A 20,048-nucleotide genomic window follows, 5' to 3' on the forward strand; every position below is an offset into this window, starting at 1 on the left:
ATGGAGTTGTATTGAGAACACAATTTTATATTTGAAATGTAACATTTGCAGAAAAAAATATTTAGAACATAAATGTCGCCACAAACGAGCAGCTTCCGCGCCACAACAAAGATGGCCGCTCGATCCGTGTAAGTGAATCTGAAGTGTAGCCACGCCCATGATCGTGATGCGCATGCGCACTGCAGAACTCAGACTTTTATTTTGAAATTCGTGACAGAAAGTGCGGATTCTTGTTTACGTCACTGAATTGTTGAGCTTGAGGAAACGACTGACAATTCATCGAGCTCTCGAACTTTGACTTTTCTGACTATTTCATTGTGTGTGTGAATGCATGCCGTTAAACCCGTTATTCTCAAAGCATATTTGTGGTAAAGTTTAAAGGGGTGTGACTCAGCTCGTGAGCTCTCTCACTGCATCGAGTTGCTGTCAGGTCACAGCGACAGTGAAGTGCAACACTTATCGATCAACATCAAGAAACCCCTGGAGCTTCTCCATCGATCTTCATTGATTGTGAGTGATGGGGGCCCACAGGAGCGAGGGACGCCGGGAATGGCTCCAGCAGGACTTCACTGAGCAGCAGGTACAGACAATGGTGAGTCAAACATCATCATCATCATCTTCATCATCACCACCGTCATCATCATCATCATTCTCTCATCATAACCGAACTGAAACTTGTAAAGAACATTTCCGGGTCATGTTTCTTCCCATAAGAAAAAGAAAACACATATTTTGCACAAAGAAAATGAAGCCTGCTTTTTGGAAATCATTTTCATGATAGTTAAGATTATTATTACTGGAAAGTTTTATCTAATTATTTATTTATTTTCTTTTAATTTCTATGAACAAATTAGTCTCATTCTTTAAGTGTACTTACTACTCAAGCACTAAAACATTAATAAATAGATATATATATTAGGGCTGTCAAAAGATTAATCGCGATTAATCGCATCCAAAATAAAAGTTTGTGTTTAAATAATATATGTGTGTACTGTGTATAATTAAATTTGTATATATAAATACACACACATGCTTGTATATATTTAAGAAAAATGTGTAATTTATATATAAAAAAATTATATTTATATATAATATAAATTATATATAAATATATACAGTATATGTATGCAAATATTTCTTAAATATATACATGCATGTGTGTGTGCATTTATATATACAAAATAATTATACAGAGTACACACACATATATTATGTAAACACAAACTTTTATTTTGGATGCGATTAATCGCGATTAATCTTTTGACAGCCCTAATATATATATATATATATATATATATATAGCATATACACACATATGCACACATATATATTTATATTAGCATATGCACACATACACACACCCACACACATATATATATATATATATATATGCATATATATATATATATATATATATATATATATATATATATATATATATATATATATGCATATGTATGTATATGTGTATTTATATGAGCTGTAAATCATAATGCTATATTGCATATATTATGTAAACACAAACTTTTATTTTGGATGCGATTAATCGCGATTAATCTTTTGACAGCCCTTATATATATATATATATATATACACACATATGCACACATATATATTTATATTAGCATATACATACACATATGCACACATACACACACACACACATATATATATATATATATATATATATATATATATATATATATATATATATGCATATGTATGTATATGTGTATTTATATGAGCTGTAAATCATAATGCTAAGTATTAAATTATTGCACTGTCTGTCAAACCATTCTTGCAACTTACAACTATAAATTATATTAAAATGTACAGTATGTGATCCTGGCATAAAAAAAACGATAGTTTCTACAATAATATAATATATATCCACTTTAATGGCAGAATCCCTGGAACATCATGATCAAACACAGACAGGTGCATCGCAGGGGACGGCGCTCACAGATGACGGTTAGGTAAGTCCGCTAATGTGCATTTCAAGATTAGTTTCCATCGGTAAAATACTTTCCCTATACCTTTAATACATTTTTAATACCTATCCCGGGTTAATATGCTGTAAGACATCTGTGGCTCTTTCAAAACATTGAACATGTCATTGTGTGTAGTTATACAGATCCTGTGATTTCCATGGATCTTCTGCGGACCGTTCTGCAGCCCAGCTTCAATGACGACATCCGCGCTGTGTTCAGGAAATATATGAAGGTGAGTGAGTGACCCATGCTTACTTTGGGAGTGGTTGTGTGTGATTAAATCGCTCTGATCGTGTTTGTTTGTTTGTACGGCGCAGTTTTTTGAGAAGGCGGCCAGCAATGTGAAGGAGAATGTTGGTGGAGACGTGCAGCCCGATCAGCTCATCAGAGATGCTTGCAGAAACTGCCTGGAACATGTAAAACATCATTTCTACACACATTTTGTCAAATATGTAGGCTAAAATTTGTGTTGAATCAGCCTATGAGGTAAATATTTGTAAATGTTCTGTTTTAGGCGAAGCAGCTGTTTCCTGATGCAGAGAAAACGGCTCTGAAACCTAGTGTTGACCCCACAGTGAAGGTTAATGCTATCCAAATTGTTATGCAATTCATTGAGAATTTCATTTCAGATGTCAAAGTCTGTGATAACCTGCATGTTTGCCTGAAAAACTATAAATGCATCGGATATTTTTTTAGTTCTGATGTATTGTATTTGTTTTCTGGGTTTCTTATTCTTTTTTTGTTGTTTGTTTGTTTCACAGCGTTCACGGCAGCCTGACGACACATCTGGCCAGAGAGACAGCCCCATCCCTAAAAAGGTGAAGGGGGATAAATACACACACACACACACACACACACACACACACACACACACACACACACACAACCGTTCAAAAGTTTAGGGTTGGTAAGATGTTTTAAAATGAAGTGTCTTCTGCTCACCAAGGCTGCATTTATTTGATCATTTCTGTTATTGGAATACATCAAAAAAATAATAATACTGTGAAATATTTTTTATAATTTCAAATAACTGTTTTTATGTGAAAATATTGTAAAATATAATTTATTCCTGTGATCAAAGCTGAATTTTCAGCATCGTTACTAGGGATGCAACGGTACACGGTAATATCCCGGACCGTTCTGTCAGCCCTGCACGGGACAATCTACCTGCAGGACTTTGGTTTTGCCACTGAGTTCGCGCTGATCCTTTTAGTTTTTGCTTTAGGCGCCGTTCACATATCGCGCCTAAAAACGCGTAGAAAACGCTAGGCGCGCCGCGTTCTCCTTTTTCCAAAGCGCTAGGGCGGTTGCGCTCCAGAGGCGTCTGTCGTTGCTAAAGCAACCATCAGCTGCGCTCTGGTTGGTTCTTGTCACGTGACCTACGGTGCGCTTGCGGCATTCTGAAAAGTTGAGAATTTTCTCCACTGCTGGGGACATCGTTAGTGCCAACCGGTCTCGCCTTGCACCAGACAGTGTTGATAGACTCATCTTTTTGCACAAGAGTCTCTCAATAGTGGATGAGTAAATAACATTGCACTTTGTATCCTGAATGCAGTATTTTTTTATTATATTATTTTGCTCTGCTTTTTTTTATTCCAAGCACAAGCTAATTTATGTTTGTTAAAGGTAAAAGTGCACTTTTTCTTTCACATTGATCACTTCATATACCAGTTATCAAGGTTTGGAATTGGGATCCATTTGAATATTTGGAAGTGTGTATGTTTACATTTTGTATTTCATATAAGTGATAGTTGAAGAGGTTGTATTACTTAGTGTTGTTCAGTACAGACTAGAGTGTTAATTTATTCCATACATTGATGTTCTTCCTACAGTGACATTCTGTTTATGCTCATAAGAAAAATAAAACATATTTTTGGGATGAAATAGCAGTCTCTTTCTGCACAAAACATGTACCAAAACCGAACCGAGACCGTGGCCCAAAAACCGAGGTACGGACCGTACCGTGGGCTATCTGTACCGTTGCACCCCTAATCGTTACTCCAGTCTTCAGAGTCACATGATCCTTCAGAAATCATTTTAATATGATGATTTGCTGCTCAAGAAACATGTATTATTATTATCAATGTTGATTATTATTATTATTAAGTTTTTAAAAAAAATTAATAGTAGTGTATATATAAAAAATGCATAAAATCAAGCCCTCTTACCCATTTGTAAATTGTGCCCCTATTATGCTATTTTAAAGGTTCCTTATGTTGTTTCGGAGTCTCTTACAAAAGATTAACATGCATCAAAGGTCAAAAAACATTTTAATATTCTCATAATATCATAATATTTCATAAAAAGTCTGAAACGGGCGGTTTGTTCGAAGATTCAGTCTCTCTAACCCTCCTTCCCTCCGAGAACCGACTTTGCTCTGTTGTGATTGGTCGAAATTCAGCTTACATCTTGTGTTGGGAACAAAATGCCCATTAACATATCTGAACTTCAGCTCTGGATCTTCCCCAGCACTGATACACACTGATACGAACAGTAACGTTGGCGTAATTTTTTTTCACTATCAATTCGAGCCCGAGACCTCATGCAAAGTGGATCTGAACCAAACTCTTCCAGTCTCAGCTACAGCCACAGTGTTTGAGGGCGGGGCAAAGTTGATCTTATTCGCAGCAGCCAATGAAGACCATAGGCTGGCATTATGCAAATGTGTTCCATTGTTATGTAGATTTGTAACAGGAAGTGAGACTGGAATTGCAAGAGTGCTGATGTTCTGAATACCAACAATAATAAATACGTAATTTTGGTTTGTTTTCAGAGGAAAGGTCGTCCTCCTGGTCCAGTTGCACAGTACGACAGAACAGTCCAGTACAGCACTCCGTAAGTTTCCCTAAAAAGCTTTTAATCTGATTTCTCCATATATTAACTATTCAAGCCTTTGACATTTTAAAGTGTAATCCGCAGAGCGAAACCCAAAGTATCCGAGCCAATAAAGAGAGAAGGACCTAAGGTAGATATAATGCGCAATTGGTTTAAAATGGCATAATAATTGATACTGAAATGTTTATGTAATATTAATGTGTCTGTATAGTGGAACCCATCCAGACTGAATGAGAGCAGCACATTCGTTCTGGGATCCAGGGCAAATAAGTAAGTGTACAAAGGTTTGCTCAAATTCTTTTGGTGTTTTTTACTATAGCTGATATTAACATTAAACATGTGATTTGGATGTATTCATTCAACAAATGGAAATAATTTCAGGGCTTTGGGAATGGGCGGTACAAGAGGAAGAATCTACATCAAACACGCAGAGCTCTTCAAGGTAATTATTTATTTATTTTGTACTTTTTCTGAGCATTGATTAAGCTGTTTCTGTGTTCATGTCGTAATATGTTTTGTGTCTCAGTATGCCGCTGATGCTCAGGACAAACACTGGCTTTCAGAAAGACAGCACATGAGAGCCACAGGTGGAAAGATGGTGAGAAAATTATGTGTTTGTGTTTACAATTTTTTTTTTTTTCTAAAAAAGCAGTAAATTACAATTGTCCATCATCCTATTTAAACTGTTACTCTTCTCAGGCCTATCTGCTTATTGAAGAGGATATTCTTGATCTTGCCCGAAGTGATGACTACAAGTAAATAAACACATTTTCTTACTAAATAAAACTTATAAAAGACTTATAAATAAATGTCAGTATAAAAGCTTGTATCTGCCACGGAATAAAACGATTTGAACGATAATTGATTTTTAAACGACTTTTTAATTCTCAGAATTGTGAGATAAAATTCAATTCAACTGCGAGGTAAAAAAGTCAGAATTACGAGTTATAAAGTCAGATTTGTGAAATTTGTTCTTAGAATTGCATGATATTAACTCACAATTGCGAATTATAGTCAGAATTGTGAGCTAAATCACAATTCTGAGTTTTTTTCTCACTATTCTGACTTTATTTCTTGTAATTGCGAGTTTGTATCTCACAATTCTGATTTTATAACTCGCAATTGTGAGTTTATCACGCAATTCTGAGAAAAAGTCAAAATTGCGAGTTTATATCTCGCAAGTCTGACTTTAAAACTCGCAATTGTGAGTTTATCACGTAATACTGAGGGAAAAAAAACGTCAGAATTACGAGTTTATATTCTGACTTTATAACACAATTGTGACTTTATAACTTGCAATTGCGAGTTTATATCATGGAGTTCTGAGAAAAAAAAGTCAAAATTGCGAGTTTATATCTCGCAAGTCTGACTTTAAAACTCGCAATTGTGAGTTTATCACTTAATTCTGAGAAAAAGTCAAAATTGCGAGTTTATATCTCGTAAGTCTGACTTTATAACTTGCAATTGCGAGTTTATATCATGGAGTTCTGAGAAAAAAAGTCAAAATTGCGAGTTTATATCTCGCAAGTCTGACTTTAAAACTCGCAATTGTGAGTTTATCACGTAATTCTGAGGAAAAAAAACGTCAGAATTGCGAGTTTATATTCTGACTTTATAACACAATTGTGACTTTATAACTTGCAATTGCGAGTTTATATCATGGAGTTCTGAGAGAAAAAGTCGCAACTACCTTTTTTATTTTTTATTCAGTGGAGGAAACAAGCTTCCATATGTTGCATCATCATATTTTCTCTGAATTCTTAGGGACTGTCCTGACTTGAAGCTGGATGAATTGAAACCATTTATAGTGCCCATTTGGATGGTGGAGAAGATGCAGAAGGCAATGGAAGCACAGAAAACAGAAAATGAAGTTGTCATGTAATGCCAAACTCGCCAGGCAAGTCGATGGACCACGGACTCTCCTCAGTGTTATCAATTTAGCATAACTGTAACATTTTGTTGTTTGCTTGGCGATGTACACTGTAGGCCCAGGCATTATGATCAAGTTGCCCAGGAATTGTTGTGTTGGAGGTTGATTTGGCAAATCAAATTTCCACATTTCATTTCATGGTACAGATCTGATTCCTTTTTTTTTTTTTCTATCAAAAAATGTGTGCTTTTTCATAAATTTGTATTTAAAGAATTAAATATCAAATGAGGTGCGTATAGAGCCTTAATGACTTTTTAAATTCTGTGTTTAATAGACATTTTGTATGTCTGTTTTGTGTGTGTGTGTGTGTGTGTGTGTGTGTGTGTGTGTGTGTGTGTGTGTGTGTGTGTGTGTGTGTGTGTGTGTGTGTGTGTGTGTGTTTACCTGAACATTTATCATATTTTTTTAACAAATAGATTTTATGAATTTGTCATATTGTTTGTCATACTGCTTTAAAAGGGAATGTGCTTAGTCATATTCATTTCCCCCCTTATTTCTTGCTTTTTAAATATACAGCTTTATTCTAAAGAAAAAAGCTACTTCCTCTATTATTACCGATTTTCTGGCTTATTAAAATTGTGTGTGGGGGGAGGGGGGTGTGTGTATATAAATTATTTTCTAAATGAATTTCATACCTGTTACACACATGTCTGTTATATAACAGAAAATGTACGTTTTATTAAATGTATGTAAATGAATTTACCAATAAACGGTTTGTGTTAATTGGTGTTTTCGAATTAATTCTCATCAAAGTTGTAGTTATCGCTTTTGTAAAAGTATGAGCAGCAGCAGAATGACTCACACTCCTATGATCACAAGTCAACGGTTATAGACACGCCCACTTAGCTGTATCAACCAGTCAGATCAAAGTGTTTTGTGCCTAGCTTGAATGCTCATTGGTTGCTATGCAATCGCTTTGTTCGTAATCTGTGCTTCTGATTGGCTGAAACGGTGATTAGGCGGAGAATTCCATTTGGCAACCTAAGTTTGAACGGGGGCGGGATGTGATTTAAAAAATTCGTTCAAGCATCGGTTAGTGTTGTCGACTCCACTGAACACAGCCGGTAATATGCATATATCATGTCAAATAATATTGCTACTAATTTCTATGTAAAGTTGGATTCTATACGTTTGAATAGATTGCTTCATAAATGAGTTTGTTTATATGTTTTTTTTTAGCACATTCGCCAACTCGATAGGTTAACTTAACTGACGAGTGGCTTTTTGTTGTTCATATATTTCAGCTTTAGATAACTCAAGATCTGTATTCGTTGTTTCGATAGTTTTATAAATGCTTTTAACATTTAAATTAGTTACGTAGGTTTGTTTAGGTTATGTATCTGCTATGTTATGAGTAACTTACTAGGCCTTTAACGTTACTTCACATCCAAACGAGAAACCGTTTAACGTTAGCTACTCTTTAAACACGAACTCGAAGCGATTTCAGTCTTGTTAGTTTTGTCAGTTCATAAAAGATGAATTCGATTCAGCTTCATGGGTTTCCATCGGCTGGTTTAGTTAGTTTAGCCTGGTTGACGAAGCTCGCTATCGCAACGTGTAATTTAACAACGTAAATTTGTTGTAATCAGCTTTAGCATGCTATCGATGTGCGCATTTATTAATATATTTCGCTCATGTCACCCGATCTCAGATCCGACGATGGCCTCTCAGAACATGGACCCCGCAGCCGCCGCTTCCACAGCAGCTCTGAAGGGCAGCGAGACGAGTACAAGTGTGTCGAAAGGATCCGTCACTAAAAGGTTTGATTGTCCAGATATTCCCTTTAAATGTTGTGGAAACTTGTAATGTTATGTGCGACACAGACGGGCCATTCTCTGAAAGAATATCGGTAACGTTAATTTTTTCATAAATTAGAATCAATTCTAATGAGATCAATAAGATATCCTGTATCTGAATTCCCATAGGCTTGTTTTATGCTTCTTTGGTTCGGGAAACATTGTAGTCTTTTTCAGAACAGTTTATTGTACTGGAATTAAACAATATCACGTGAGCAAGTGCGATTGTGGTTCTGCTTTCACTTCGAGTTTAATAAACTAGTTAGATTCATTTGTGTCTCTGAGTCTGACAGAGGTTGTTTATTTATATCCCTCTTCTGTCAAAAAATGTTTCCAAAAGAATTCAAAGCATCAAACTGTGTGTAATGGTAGTTTCAAAATCCTTAAAGTTTCAATGCATTGAATGTTTGTTATTGGTAATCATATTGGTCCTATCCAGAGCTAGAATGTACTTGTTTTTTGTTGTTTTTCCTCTTAGGGTGCTTTTTTTCTTTTTTCTTCCTGAAATTCATATTTTAGTAGAAATCTATTAGGACTTTGAAATCTGCCTAGGGGGTGCTAGTTTCTCTATTAGTTTCACTGCTGTTAATACCACTTTTAAAGGGATAGTTCACCCAAAAATGAAAATTCTGTCATTTACGCTCCCTCAAGTTGTTCCAAACCTGTATGATTTCCTTTCTTCTGCTGAACACAAAAGAAGATATTTTGAAGAAAGTCGGTAACCAAACTACTGATGGACCGCATTGACTTCCATAGTAGGAAAAAAAATTACTATGGATGTCAATGGGGACCAGCACCTGTTTAATTACCAACCTTCTTTAAAATATCAATTTTTGTGTTTAGCAGAAGGAAGGAAATCATACAGGTTTGTCAAACTTGAGGGAAAGTAAATGATGACAGAATTTTCATTTTTGGGTGAACTATCCCTTTAACACTTACCTTGGCATCTGAAAATTACACTGTCGTTTAAATGCAACCATATAATCCATTAGTGATCGGATTGACGGTTCAATCGGACTGAAAAACTTCATGTAAGCGCCTAAATTGATCCGATTGAGCTTGATCCAAATGAAATTGACCGGATTGAAAGGGGTGGTTTATTCCTTTTCTAATCCAATCCAGAGAACATGTAAACACTTGTCTTGATTGAGAATGAAACTGAAAGGAATGTGCATGTGCAATGGCGTAATTGAAACAAAAGGTGTGCATGTAAACAAAGCCACTGAACATCACTATGTCTCATTTGAAAAGGGGAAAAAAAGTCAAAGTTTGGCTCTTATTCTTTTTCTTATTCACATTAATGTTCAATGTCTCCCCTTTCCCTCTGTAGGCTTCAGCAAGAGCTGATGACGCTAATGGTAAGACCTTTATATAACGCAGGTATTCTGTTTAGTCTCTTTTAAAGGATAGTTCACCCAAAAATGAAAACTGTCGTCATTGACTCACCCTCAACTTGTTTCAAACCTGTAGGAGTTTCTTTCTTCTACTGAACACAAAAGATCTTTTGAAGAATGTCAGAAACCAAACAGTTCATGGACACCATTGATTTCAATATACTTTTACATGATATGGAAGTCAATGGGGTCCATCAACTGTTTGGTTACCCATATTCTTCAAAATCTCATCTTTTGTGTTCAGCAGAAGAAAGAAACTCAACATGTGGGTGAGTAAATGACGACAGAACTTTCATTTTTGGGTGAATGATCCCTTTAACTGTTGTTTAACTCAATGCAGATGTCAGGAGACAAGGGTATTTCAGCGTTTCCAGAGTCTGACAATCTCTTCAAATGGATCGGCACAATAGATGGAGCTCAAGGAACGGTGGGAGTTGTTTTTCTCTTGATGTCTGGAAATGTGATTCTTGCGTGCACTAATGCAGGTTGTCAGAGTCCTGCGTAAATCTATGTTTCCCCTCCTATTTAGGTTTATGAAGGTTTGAGGTACAAACTTTCACTGGAGTTTCCTAGCGGCTACCCCTACAACGCCCCTCGGGTGAAATTCGTCACTGCTTGCTTCCACCCGAATGTTGATGAGAACGGTTTCATCTGCCTAGACATTTTGAAGGACAAGTGGTCCGCACTTTATGACGTTCGCTCCATACTGCTGTCCATTCAGAGTCTACTAGGCGGTAGGTTCTGCTTTCACGTGAGAAACCCAGATTTACCTCGCAATTTGAATTGATCATGATCTTCAGGAACAGGGTTTTCAATTGGACAGTAGTGTTGTCAAAAGTACCAGTACTTCGGTACCAAGTTGGTACTGAATTTTTTTAAATGAGACGATACCAGCATTTCTGTAGTACCGGGTATATTCGCCACCCAGTAATAGGCAGCTGCTTTCAGTCGCTCCGTGTTTATCTAAGTGCGGGGCTCCAGACTAACTTTTTTACTAGGACTGTAGCCGATATATACCACAATATATATCGTTTTTGTGAATATTAAACCGCAAAAAGACTATTTAAATATTAACCTTCCATGTTCTGCTTGTCTCTGAGTGAATGAATGGCGCAGACGCGCGGTTTCATTTACCTCACACAGACGCACGAGTGACGCTCGCGCTGTTTTCAGTCTCTGCTGCCTCACGATATGATGACATGATGAAATTCATCTCCAGAGTCGCTCTGAGAGTCACTTCAGGGGCCGGTTTCACAAAGATAGACTGACTATGGCTTAGATATAGTAGATAGTCAGACTTCAGATAGACATCTAAATCAGACCGTTGCACAAAGCACTTAAGACTCTGACTATCTTAAGTAGGACTACACTGCAATGCATTCTGGGTAAAATAAGACACTTTTCAAAACAAAAAAACATGGTGGATCGAGTAAGCGCATTCAACCGCTCAGTGCAGTTTACCCCAGCGGAAAATATGTGTTTGTTGGAGGAGTATAAATGACGGAGTATGTTTTTATGTTCACTGTTCGATCGCGCCCGTGCCTCTCTCTCTCTGACACACACACACACACACACACATTAGAGCATTGCAATCTTGACATCGCAGCCTGTTATTATGCAGCGTTCACACCAAACGCGAATAGAGCGTCAAATTCGCGTCTATCACGTCTAGTTCGACTCTTAAACGTTTTGAATCCATTCGCGCGTCCAAGGCGAATAGGACGCGCGTAGGCCTATAAAGCGAGCGTTTGAAGCGAAATAGACGAGCATTCAGAGCTATGACTCTACTACCCCCTGTTTGAGCAGTCACGGTGTATTGCATTTCACGCATCGCCCGTGACGCTTGCGTATGAAAGGGAGCGCGTCGATCGTTGTTCGCCTTCACTATGTAACGGCCCTAACAGTTACAAGGACATTTTACTTGGGAATGTAGTAACAAGAAGAAATGTTTAAATTATGATCCATTTTCCCTTTTCTTTTGGCTGTTTGTAATGTAACTGATTGTTACTGCTGGTTGCCAAGGTAACATAGTCTTAGACCTAAGTTAGCCTGGGGGTAAGGTGTCTAATTTTTTAGGTCTAAATTAAGTCAGTCTTTATTTTTGTGAAACAGTCTAACTTGCATTAGACTGTCTATGAGCAAATTTTAGACTTGTCTAACACTATAGACTGGACTAAAATAGCTTTGTGAAACTGGCCCATGAGCATTTTACTGTTTAATTTGAGAAAAACTATCCTCCTATCATACACACAGTAATATTTACCTTTAAACAGCATGTAGCCTTCAGTGCTTTTATGTATAATTTACTTATGATTACCGTCATAAATAGTAGGCTAAGTCATTGAATTGTATTGAATGTTTTTTTTTTTTTTTTAATAGTTAAATAAAATAGAAAAATAGTTCCAACAGATTTTGCTGTGGTACCGAAATTGGTACCGAGAACCGTAAAATTTTAATGGTATCGGTACCGACTACTGGAATTTTGGTACCGTGACATCCCTATTGGACAGTATGATTTCCTTAACTTTGCCAATGCCTATCTATCCCCTGATATGTAGAATATCATATTAATTCATTTAAGGTGAACTTCTTTCTGTTAGTATATAAAGTAGCATGTCTGTTTTCTGATTTGGTTTTTAAAGTGATTTACCGTTCTTGTTTTTAGAACCCAACAATGATAGTCCAATGAACTCCGCAGCTGCTGAACTATGGGATGACCAGGAAGGTAAGAGAACATGCCAAAATGAAGCAGTTGTTTGAAACTTTAGTGTTTTTAGAGAATTATGCAATAAACTGACACGTTTCAAATCATTGTTGCAGCCTTCAAAGCCCATTTGCACTCGACCTACAAGAACTAAACAAATGTCTGCCTCTTGTTTTACCTGTTTCTTTTCTTGTTCATATTCAATGTCAATGTTCTGTAATGTTTTGTGTATATTATTTCTGTGTTGTATTAAACTTGCCTAATAAAATGCTAAAATTAAATGTGCATAATTATTAGAATTAAAAAAAAGGTTGGAAATAAGACCATAATGTTAAATGTGTCCGTTGTTTTATTTTTGATTTTTACAGTATAAAGGCTTTGTGGTGAATACAATTGCCGCCATGTTCAGACTGTCTTAAAGGAGTAGTTCACTTAATTTAAATTCTGTCATAATTTACTCACCCGAGCCAGACAGTTGATGGATCCCATTGACTTACATAGAATTTTCTTTCCTAGTATGGAAGTCAATGGGGTCCATCAACTGTCTGGTTACCAACATTTCTTCAAAATATCTTCATTTGTGAATCTGGACCACAAAACCAGTCACATGGGTCTTTTTTTTTTTTTTTTTAATTGAGATTTATACATACTCTGAAGGCTGAACAAATAGGATGTATAGTTTGTTAGGATGGGATAATATTTGGCAGAGGTACAACTATTTGAAAATCTGAGGGTGCCCAAAAAAAATCTAAACTTTAGAAAATCTCCTTTAAAGTTGTCCATTTATGTTTGCGATTGTGCTGCATTCTCACAAAAATAAATGTTTGATATATTTACGGTAGGAAATTTACAAAATATCTTCATGGAACATGATCTTTATTTAATATCGTTATGATTTTTGGCATAAAAGAAAAGTCAATAATTTTGACCCATACAATGTATTGTTGGCTATTGTCACAAATATACCCGTGCGACTTGTGACTGGTTTTGTGATCCAGGGTCACATTTGTGTTCAGCAGAAAAAAGAAATTCATACAGGTTTAAAACCACATGAGGGTGAGTAAATGATGATAGAATTTAAATTAAGTGACCTATTCCTTTAAGTACTAAATTGACCAACTAGCTGTTAGCCAATGGGTAATCAGTCTTTGAGTCTTTCAGATTCAAATGAGACCAAGCTGCTTTAAATAACTGACAAAGTTATGCCCAGTCTTAAAGGGAAAAAAATAGTTGACTGACTTGTAAAACTAGTCATCTTATGCAACCAGCCACAGAAAATAATTATAGTCTGAAAAATGATCAAGTTAAAGGGTTTAAACTAAAGTGTATGATGGTCAACAATTGACTGTTATTGCAGAATTCATGTCTCAATTTCAAAACTTTTAGTTCACCCAGTTTCTTAGCTGAGCAGACATAGCAGACAGCCTACTTTGCAGTTGTGGTGCTGGCAACAACCTGATGTATTATGTTGAGACACCACCTCCACTTCCGTCATGTCCTCCAAACTTTCATCCTCTTGCCCACCATCAGCTTCTTGTGTGGGTTCAATAGACCACAGCGGCACGTTAACTCTCTGGAACATTTCTTCAAGCAGAACGTCAATCTCCTTTATGTGGGTCTTCTGGTCTGGTCTTTCCATCTCCTCTATTGATAACCATGGCGTCTGCACCATCGCTGCTCGAGCTGCGACTTCTGAAGTTCCACCTGCATAACCGGCGTTGACAAGGGCTTGTCGATCTCTGCGCTGGGTGAGGGGGAATATCTCCTGCAAGGCTCTGACCTTCTTTAGGTCCTGCTGGAAGTTTTCCAAGCTGGACAAGAAGATCACCCAAAGTCGTTCAACCTGTTCTTTGTCCTCTTGTCCTTGCTCCATTTCTGTCAGCAGAGCTAGCAGCCTCCGGTGAAGCCCTGAAACACGAGCCGATCAAGTCAACTCTCGACAGTTTGAATGTTGCGTAATTGAATATGGCCAGCTGATGTGCAGAAAAATACTGAAAGGAGAATGTGAAATTTCTGCACCGCTAGCATCACCAAACTGATTCCCTTTTATTTTTTAAAGTACTTGTTCTGCTTGTCTTTTTGTTTCTACTTGTCCTGTCTTACCTGAGCATATTTTATGAGCTACTATCCTGGTTTCCTCCAGCTCCTCTCTAAGGAAGCTCCCGTCAATGTTGCTCCCCAAGGAGGTTGCCATTTGCTGGAAGCAGGCTGTCACTTTGCTCAGGGCGGCTTGTGCCCGTTCACATTCATTCACCTGCCTCTTTCTGGTTTGGATCTCCACCACTGACTGCCGCCAGCGATTCATCACCACTTGTGTTGTGACCAACCTAAACTTGGCAGAATATTTAAGAGTATTTGTTGGTACAATCTCAGAATGGGTCTGGCCAATTCTTAACTAAAATAATTTATGATAAATTGGGGTGATTTTTGTCTTAAAGGAACACGCCGACTTTTTGGGACTTTAGCTTATTCACTGTATCCCCCAGAGTTCCCACCCACCGCTAGCCTAGCTTAGCAAAAAGACTGGAGGTAAACGGCTCCATCTAGCATACTGTTCCTATCCCAATAAGTGACAAAATAACGGCAACAGAGTTCGCTCAGAGTTGGAGTAAATCACTCCGCAGAAGTAGCAGTGCTTCGCCTTCTGAGAATATAGTTCCCAGTATGTATGCAGTTAGAAGATGGCTGTCTCATGTGGCCTTGTTATTTGTACACGCTGTGACTATACAAATCACAACATGAAAATAGGAAAATGTTAGCGTTATTTTGTCACTTATTGGGAGCAGTATGCTAGCTGGAGCCATTTACCTCCAGTCTTTGTGCTAAGCTAGGCTAGCGGTGGGTGCGTCAGACAGAGTTACGGCACGCACGGCGATGAGAAGTGTATGTATGGACTTATCTAACTCTGGGGGATACGGTGAATAAGCTAAAGTCCCAAAAAGTCGCCGTGTTCTAAATGTATGAAATTTTAACTTTATTTTTCTAACTTTTTCTAATCTAATCTCAGTCAAATGAAGAGACCACAACCATATCTTTTTACACTCATAAATTATGTCTTTCATTGCAAACTTGTGCCTCTTTTAAAGTGGTTTTAAAAACAAAAAGTAAAGACTGTTCTTATTTTACCTTATTTCTAATGTAATTTTGACAAGTTCAGACTAACAAGTTCAGCCATTTGTATACCAAACATTTTACTAAATGAAAAAAAAATAAAAACACTTACAGTTAACCGAGCCTCAAAGATATCCGTGTGATTTCATAGCCCTCTGAAACTTGCAAGCCGTTTTGACAGTCCTGATTTTCAGTGCGATTACATCCGACTGAGACACTTCTGCCAACCTCCTTGTATTCGTATGCTCACAAGCTTTTATAGAGGCCGGTCTTCAGGGACACTTGTTAAAATTAGGCCCAAACCTTGCAGTCCATGCTCCCAGAATACCTTGCGCTGTAGATTATGTCAGAGTTCTTTCTTTTTATACATACAGCATTGGGAGGACAAGGTTTTAGATCAAGAGATCCATGCATAATGACTTTCTGTGTGCGGTTGTCTGTATATATGTGTGTGTGTGTGTGTGTGTGTGTGTGTGTGTGCTGTGCATAATGGTTTCTGTGAAGTTAATTGTCCACAGGGAGAGTGGTATGGTATTGTGGAGGAACAGACGGGGATCCTTTATTGACTCTCTTGTGATTACTTGGGCTTGTTTGAAAGCTGTGTCTCGCTTGATGCAACACGTACGCTCCCATGGGTTAAGTCTCCTGAGCAACACAAGAATATTAGTTCATTCAGTTAGCAAAACAGCAAAGCTGTAATAGGCACTCACATAATTCCTTAGTCATAATTATAATCTGCTTCACACTCAAAATTGTGATGTAGGAGGGTATTCCTCGTATATAACGCATTCATTAATAGCTATGATATTTTAGGAGATCAGTTGCAAAAGCAATGTATGCTTTTCTTGTCTTTTCCAGAACTATAATCTAGCAAGTCTTCAAGTATGGTACGTGCACTTGATAATTTTATCTAGTGTTAGATATGGAAGAATCTTTATTGAATATCTAACAGGTGGCTTTAAAGTATTTGTTCATTCTCATAGCAATGACAAACACAAAATCACTTACTTTACATATACATTACAGCTTGGCCATTGACATGCCTTACAAAGGCAACTAGGAACTTCAACGAGAACATTGAGACAATGATTGAAATTATACCACAGATAGATAACAGAAAATGAACAAATTCGTCTAGAATTATTGAACACATCCTGTGGTTTCCATATTAAAGTGTGGAAGGACTTCATTATCTGTTGCGCGTTATTTATATCACAGTTGTTGAAGACCCATTGGGTGAGCTAGACGTGATACAAAACCACAGCGTTCTGATGCAGTCCAAAATCAATACCTGCTGCTAATCAAGCTTTAGCTGCTAAAAACAAGTATAGTTGGCCCTGCATACAATGTGAGGTGATTTACAAGGAGTTCACTGGTAGATGCTGGTATAGTGAGGTGTGGCGGACAAAATGTGGTGTCTGGGATACGCATCAGTCATTTGGCTTTTGTTCGTTTACAGGTCTTGCTAGTATCAGCCCAATGATTGCAGGGTGCTATGTGGCGATGGCCTCCATAATCTCGTGGCACAAACATTGGCAGAAGCCATAGAATACGCAAAGGACCAGGGTGGAGGGCACCAGGCTGACCAGGATCACTCCCATCGTGAGCTGCTGGATCATCAGCAAGTAGATCCCCAGTGGCAACGAGCTGAAGTACACCAGGCAGAGGAAACCCATCAGAAAGCGGGGAACCGAACGGGACGTCCACGCCCGACATTTCTGCACGGGTAGGTGGCAAGGCAAGGAGTCCAGGCTGGCTGGCCGATACAAGCGCACCATGTTCAGCATGCTCATAGATTCAGAGGACTGAGACTCTCCAGGGACTTCCATGATTGTGATGACGAGGCAATCGGAGGAGCTGTGGGCCTGCTCTCCTCCACTCAGGCTGTTGGGCGTCAAAAGGACCTCACCGCTGGGTGCGGTACCACTCTTACGAGCCCGGTCCTGGTAAGTCAGGATGGCCAGAATGTTGCTGTCGTCTTGAAGAAGCCAGATCTCCTCGTCAGGGACGTGAGTCTCGTGGCGACAGAAGGGGCAGCTGATGATGCTCGGAGAAGAGTCCAGCTCCACCATCTTCTTGAGACATTTGGCACAGACGCGGTGCAGGCAGCTCAACACCTTGGGCTTGCGGGCACGGGTGTCAAAGCGATTGTAGCAGATCTTGCACTCCAGTTCCTCTACTGTGTAAATCACAGGCGCCTGCGAGCTCTCGGTCTCTGAGTCGGACTTCTGGCTCATCCTGAGAGATGAAGTGCGGCAAGAGCCGGGAAGCAGGTGCGAATGTTCAAATTAAGCAGATTTTAGTGCGCTGTAGAAGCTGCACCTGAAGCAGAGTCCTAGGTAGCCTTTGTTTTTTTTTGCTTTGTGTTTGTTTTTCTTCAAAAATAATTGCTCAAATTCATTTTTTACAAGAGCTTGCAGCACATAATGCTGATTAGAGGTCCTAACAGAAAGTTTAACATAGTGTACATGTCCATGATATGACACCCTGATATATGTATGACAAGCAAAGTATGTTAAAGATACAATACAGAAATTCAGTGCATGCTAAATGAGTATCTTCATTCACTGTTCGCATGCAATTCAGAAACTTACATGGGTTTTTCCAGCATTTTTTTTTTGTTTTAGAGAAAGACGAAAGATAAATAAATATAGTTGACACCAGAGAGGTCCAAAAAATATTCCATCGCAGGGCTTGTCAAGCGTCTGCCAATTCCTGTGAAATCAGAGTCTGGGCAAAAGTGCATATTTTTGTGTTGTTATCCATAGTTGATTCAGGAATGAGGTGGAAGAATCGCAGTTTCAGAGAAAGTCAGCAGAATCATCCTGAAAACTGATATTTTCTTTCAGTATTGGCTTCACTTGATTATGACCTTCAACTATGAAAGCTCATATTGTCCTTGGAGTTCTTGAAGATCTTCATTCATTCTGCAAAAAAACAACAGAAGAGACAGAGGTGATACCTAGATACAATAAGAATGCAGTTGTTTCAAAAACATAAACATTTGTGTTATGTGAAATGAAGAACGCTTGACATCTAGACTTACCTCTTGTGAGTAAAACCCCTGTAATGTCATTGAGCCAGCACTGCTAAAAACCCCTTATATTCGTCAAGCCCTTCCTATCAGGCGTATAACAGTGTCAACATAGGGGTGTGTGTGTGTAAGCATGCACACTGCCCTCCAAAAACAGTTATAGTTGTCCCTCCCAGTATTCAGATTTATGGCTGATCATTGATCATGGATTTTTTTTAATGAAAAATTCTTAAACTTGAACCCCAGATATTTGGTTTATTGATCAGAGGGGACGTTTAAAGGAGATGCTCGGCAAGCGTAGGTGTGTCGAAACCATTCAAGCGAAGGCTGACGGAGGGCGTATAAAGTTGATTGCATACGTAATTAGCTCCTGTATTTCCTGATTCACTGTGGACGTGACTTTCTGCAATCTGACAATGAGAGGCAAACAAGTGATGCAAGTGGATGTTAACCGAACATTCAAATTTAATTTCCCACAACGAAACATTTCATTTTTTTTTTTTTTTTTCCTCCATCTCTTTCCATGTCTCAAAGCGCAGGTTGTTAGAATTTGAAGCCGGTCTATAAATAGCATGCGTACGGCGCTAGAGGATACAGCCCCCCCAACCTTGATGACTGTGATAAGGACTGTCACACACTCAAGTCCAACAGTCGAGGACACAGAGATGCACTGAAATTATGACTTTGACATTATATGGCAGCTTGTCTCTAAGGGTTCTTCAGCTAGGTCACATAAATGGCAGAAGACACTCTGTTGAATAAAAGCCAGTGGGTCAAACATGACATCCAAGATCAAGTAAGGGGAGTGAAGGTTAAAAGAACGCTACCGTCACAGACTTTATTTGCCATTAAAACGGCAGAGAGTTAATACATGCTAAAGGCACATCTACATTTAGCTGAGTAATCAATGCCTTTGCAGTGGAATATGTTAACTAAGTTATGCTTAGATCAAGGCTGCAGTTTTCAAGTGGCTTGTAAATCAAGGTTCTTGTTCAGATTAATAATGCGCTATTTTTAAATGCAATTTGTGTGATGCTGAAATTCAGGGGCTGGATCTGCACTTATGATAATGTTGGCTTTAAAATAAACATTGGCAAGAAACTGGAGTGTGTGCAGCCTGAACTGGCAAGCATCTGCATCTGCCTAAATTAGTTAATGCTTCCATTTATGGAACACGTCTTTCACAAACATGTCAGAGTGGTATTAAAGAAATAAGAAGTATTATATACTGTATATAAAAAGTTGCAGTTTGG

At 38.1% G+C, this 20,048-nt stretch overlaps 4 protein-coding genes across 4 annotated transcripts; 2 read left to right on the forward strand and 2 right to left on the reverse strand.

Moving 5' to 3' along the window:
• The first annotated feature begins 210 nt into the window (after positions 1–210).
• On the forward strand, positions 211–7,478 carry LOC308699520 (deoxynucleotidyltransferase terminal-interacting protein 1-like). The gene is made up of 13 exons (XM_081380384.1): positions 211–592; positions 1,906–1,976; positions 2,127–2,223; positions 2,309–2,407; positions 2,506–2,571; positions 2,753–2,809; positions 4,765–4,826; positions 4,911–4,956; positions 5,038–5,096; positions 5,208–5,268; positions 5,353–5,424; positions 5,526–5,581; positions 6,591–7,478. The coding sequence occupies exons 1-13, from the start codon at positions 518–520 to the stop codon at positions 6,706–6,708; spliced, it is 939 nt and encodes a 312-aa protein (XP_081236510.1). The 5' UTR covers positions 211–517; the 3' UTR covers positions 6,709–7,478.
• Positions 7,479–7,558: 80 nt separating this feature from the next.
• Positions 7,559–13,137, forward strand: LOC308699535 (ubiquitin-conjugating enzyme E2 C-like). The gene is made up of 7 exons (XM_081380404.1): positions 7,559–7,820; positions 8,408–8,516; positions 9,883–9,910; positions 10,287–10,373; positions 10,476–10,680; positions 12,612–12,671; positions 12,767–13,137. Exons 2-7 carry the CDS (start codon positions 8,416–8,418, stop codon positions 12,802–12,804), a joined length of 519 nt encoding a protein of 172 aa, XP_081236530.1. The 5' UTR covers positions 7,559–7,820; positions 8,408–8,415; the 3' UTR covers positions 12,805–13,137.
• Positions 13,138–14,049: 912 nt separating this feature from the next.
• Positions 14,050–14,955, reverse strand: LOC308699887 (regulator of G-protein signaling 9-binding protein; the record flags this gene model as incomplete). Its single annotated transcript, XM_081381029.1, has 2 exons — positions 14,050–14,558; positions 14,754–14,955. 2 exons carry the CDS (start codon positions 14,953–14,955, stop codon positions 14,050–14,052), a joined length of 711 nt encoding a protein of 236 aa, XP_081237155.1.
• A 2,299-nt stretch (positions 14,956–17,254) lies between these two features.
• Positions 17,255–17,998, reverse strand: LOC308699557 (E3 ubiquitin-protein ligase RNF182; the record flags this gene model as incomplete). The annotated part of the gene is made up of 1 exon (XM_081380432.1): positions 17,255–17,998. One exon carries the CDS (start codon positions 17,996–17,998, stop codon positions 17,255–17,257), a length of 744 nt encoding a protein of 247 aa, XP_081236558.1.
• Positions 17,999–20,048: the final 2,050 nt, after the last annotated feature.

Source organism: Scardinius erythrophthalmus (genome assembly GCF_964197995.2).
Source record: "Scardinius erythrophthalmus genome assembly, chromosome: 12".
Taxonomy (NCBI): Eukaryota; Metazoa; Chordata; class Actinopteri; order Cypriniformes; family Leuciscidae; genus Scardinius; species Scardinius erythrophthalmus.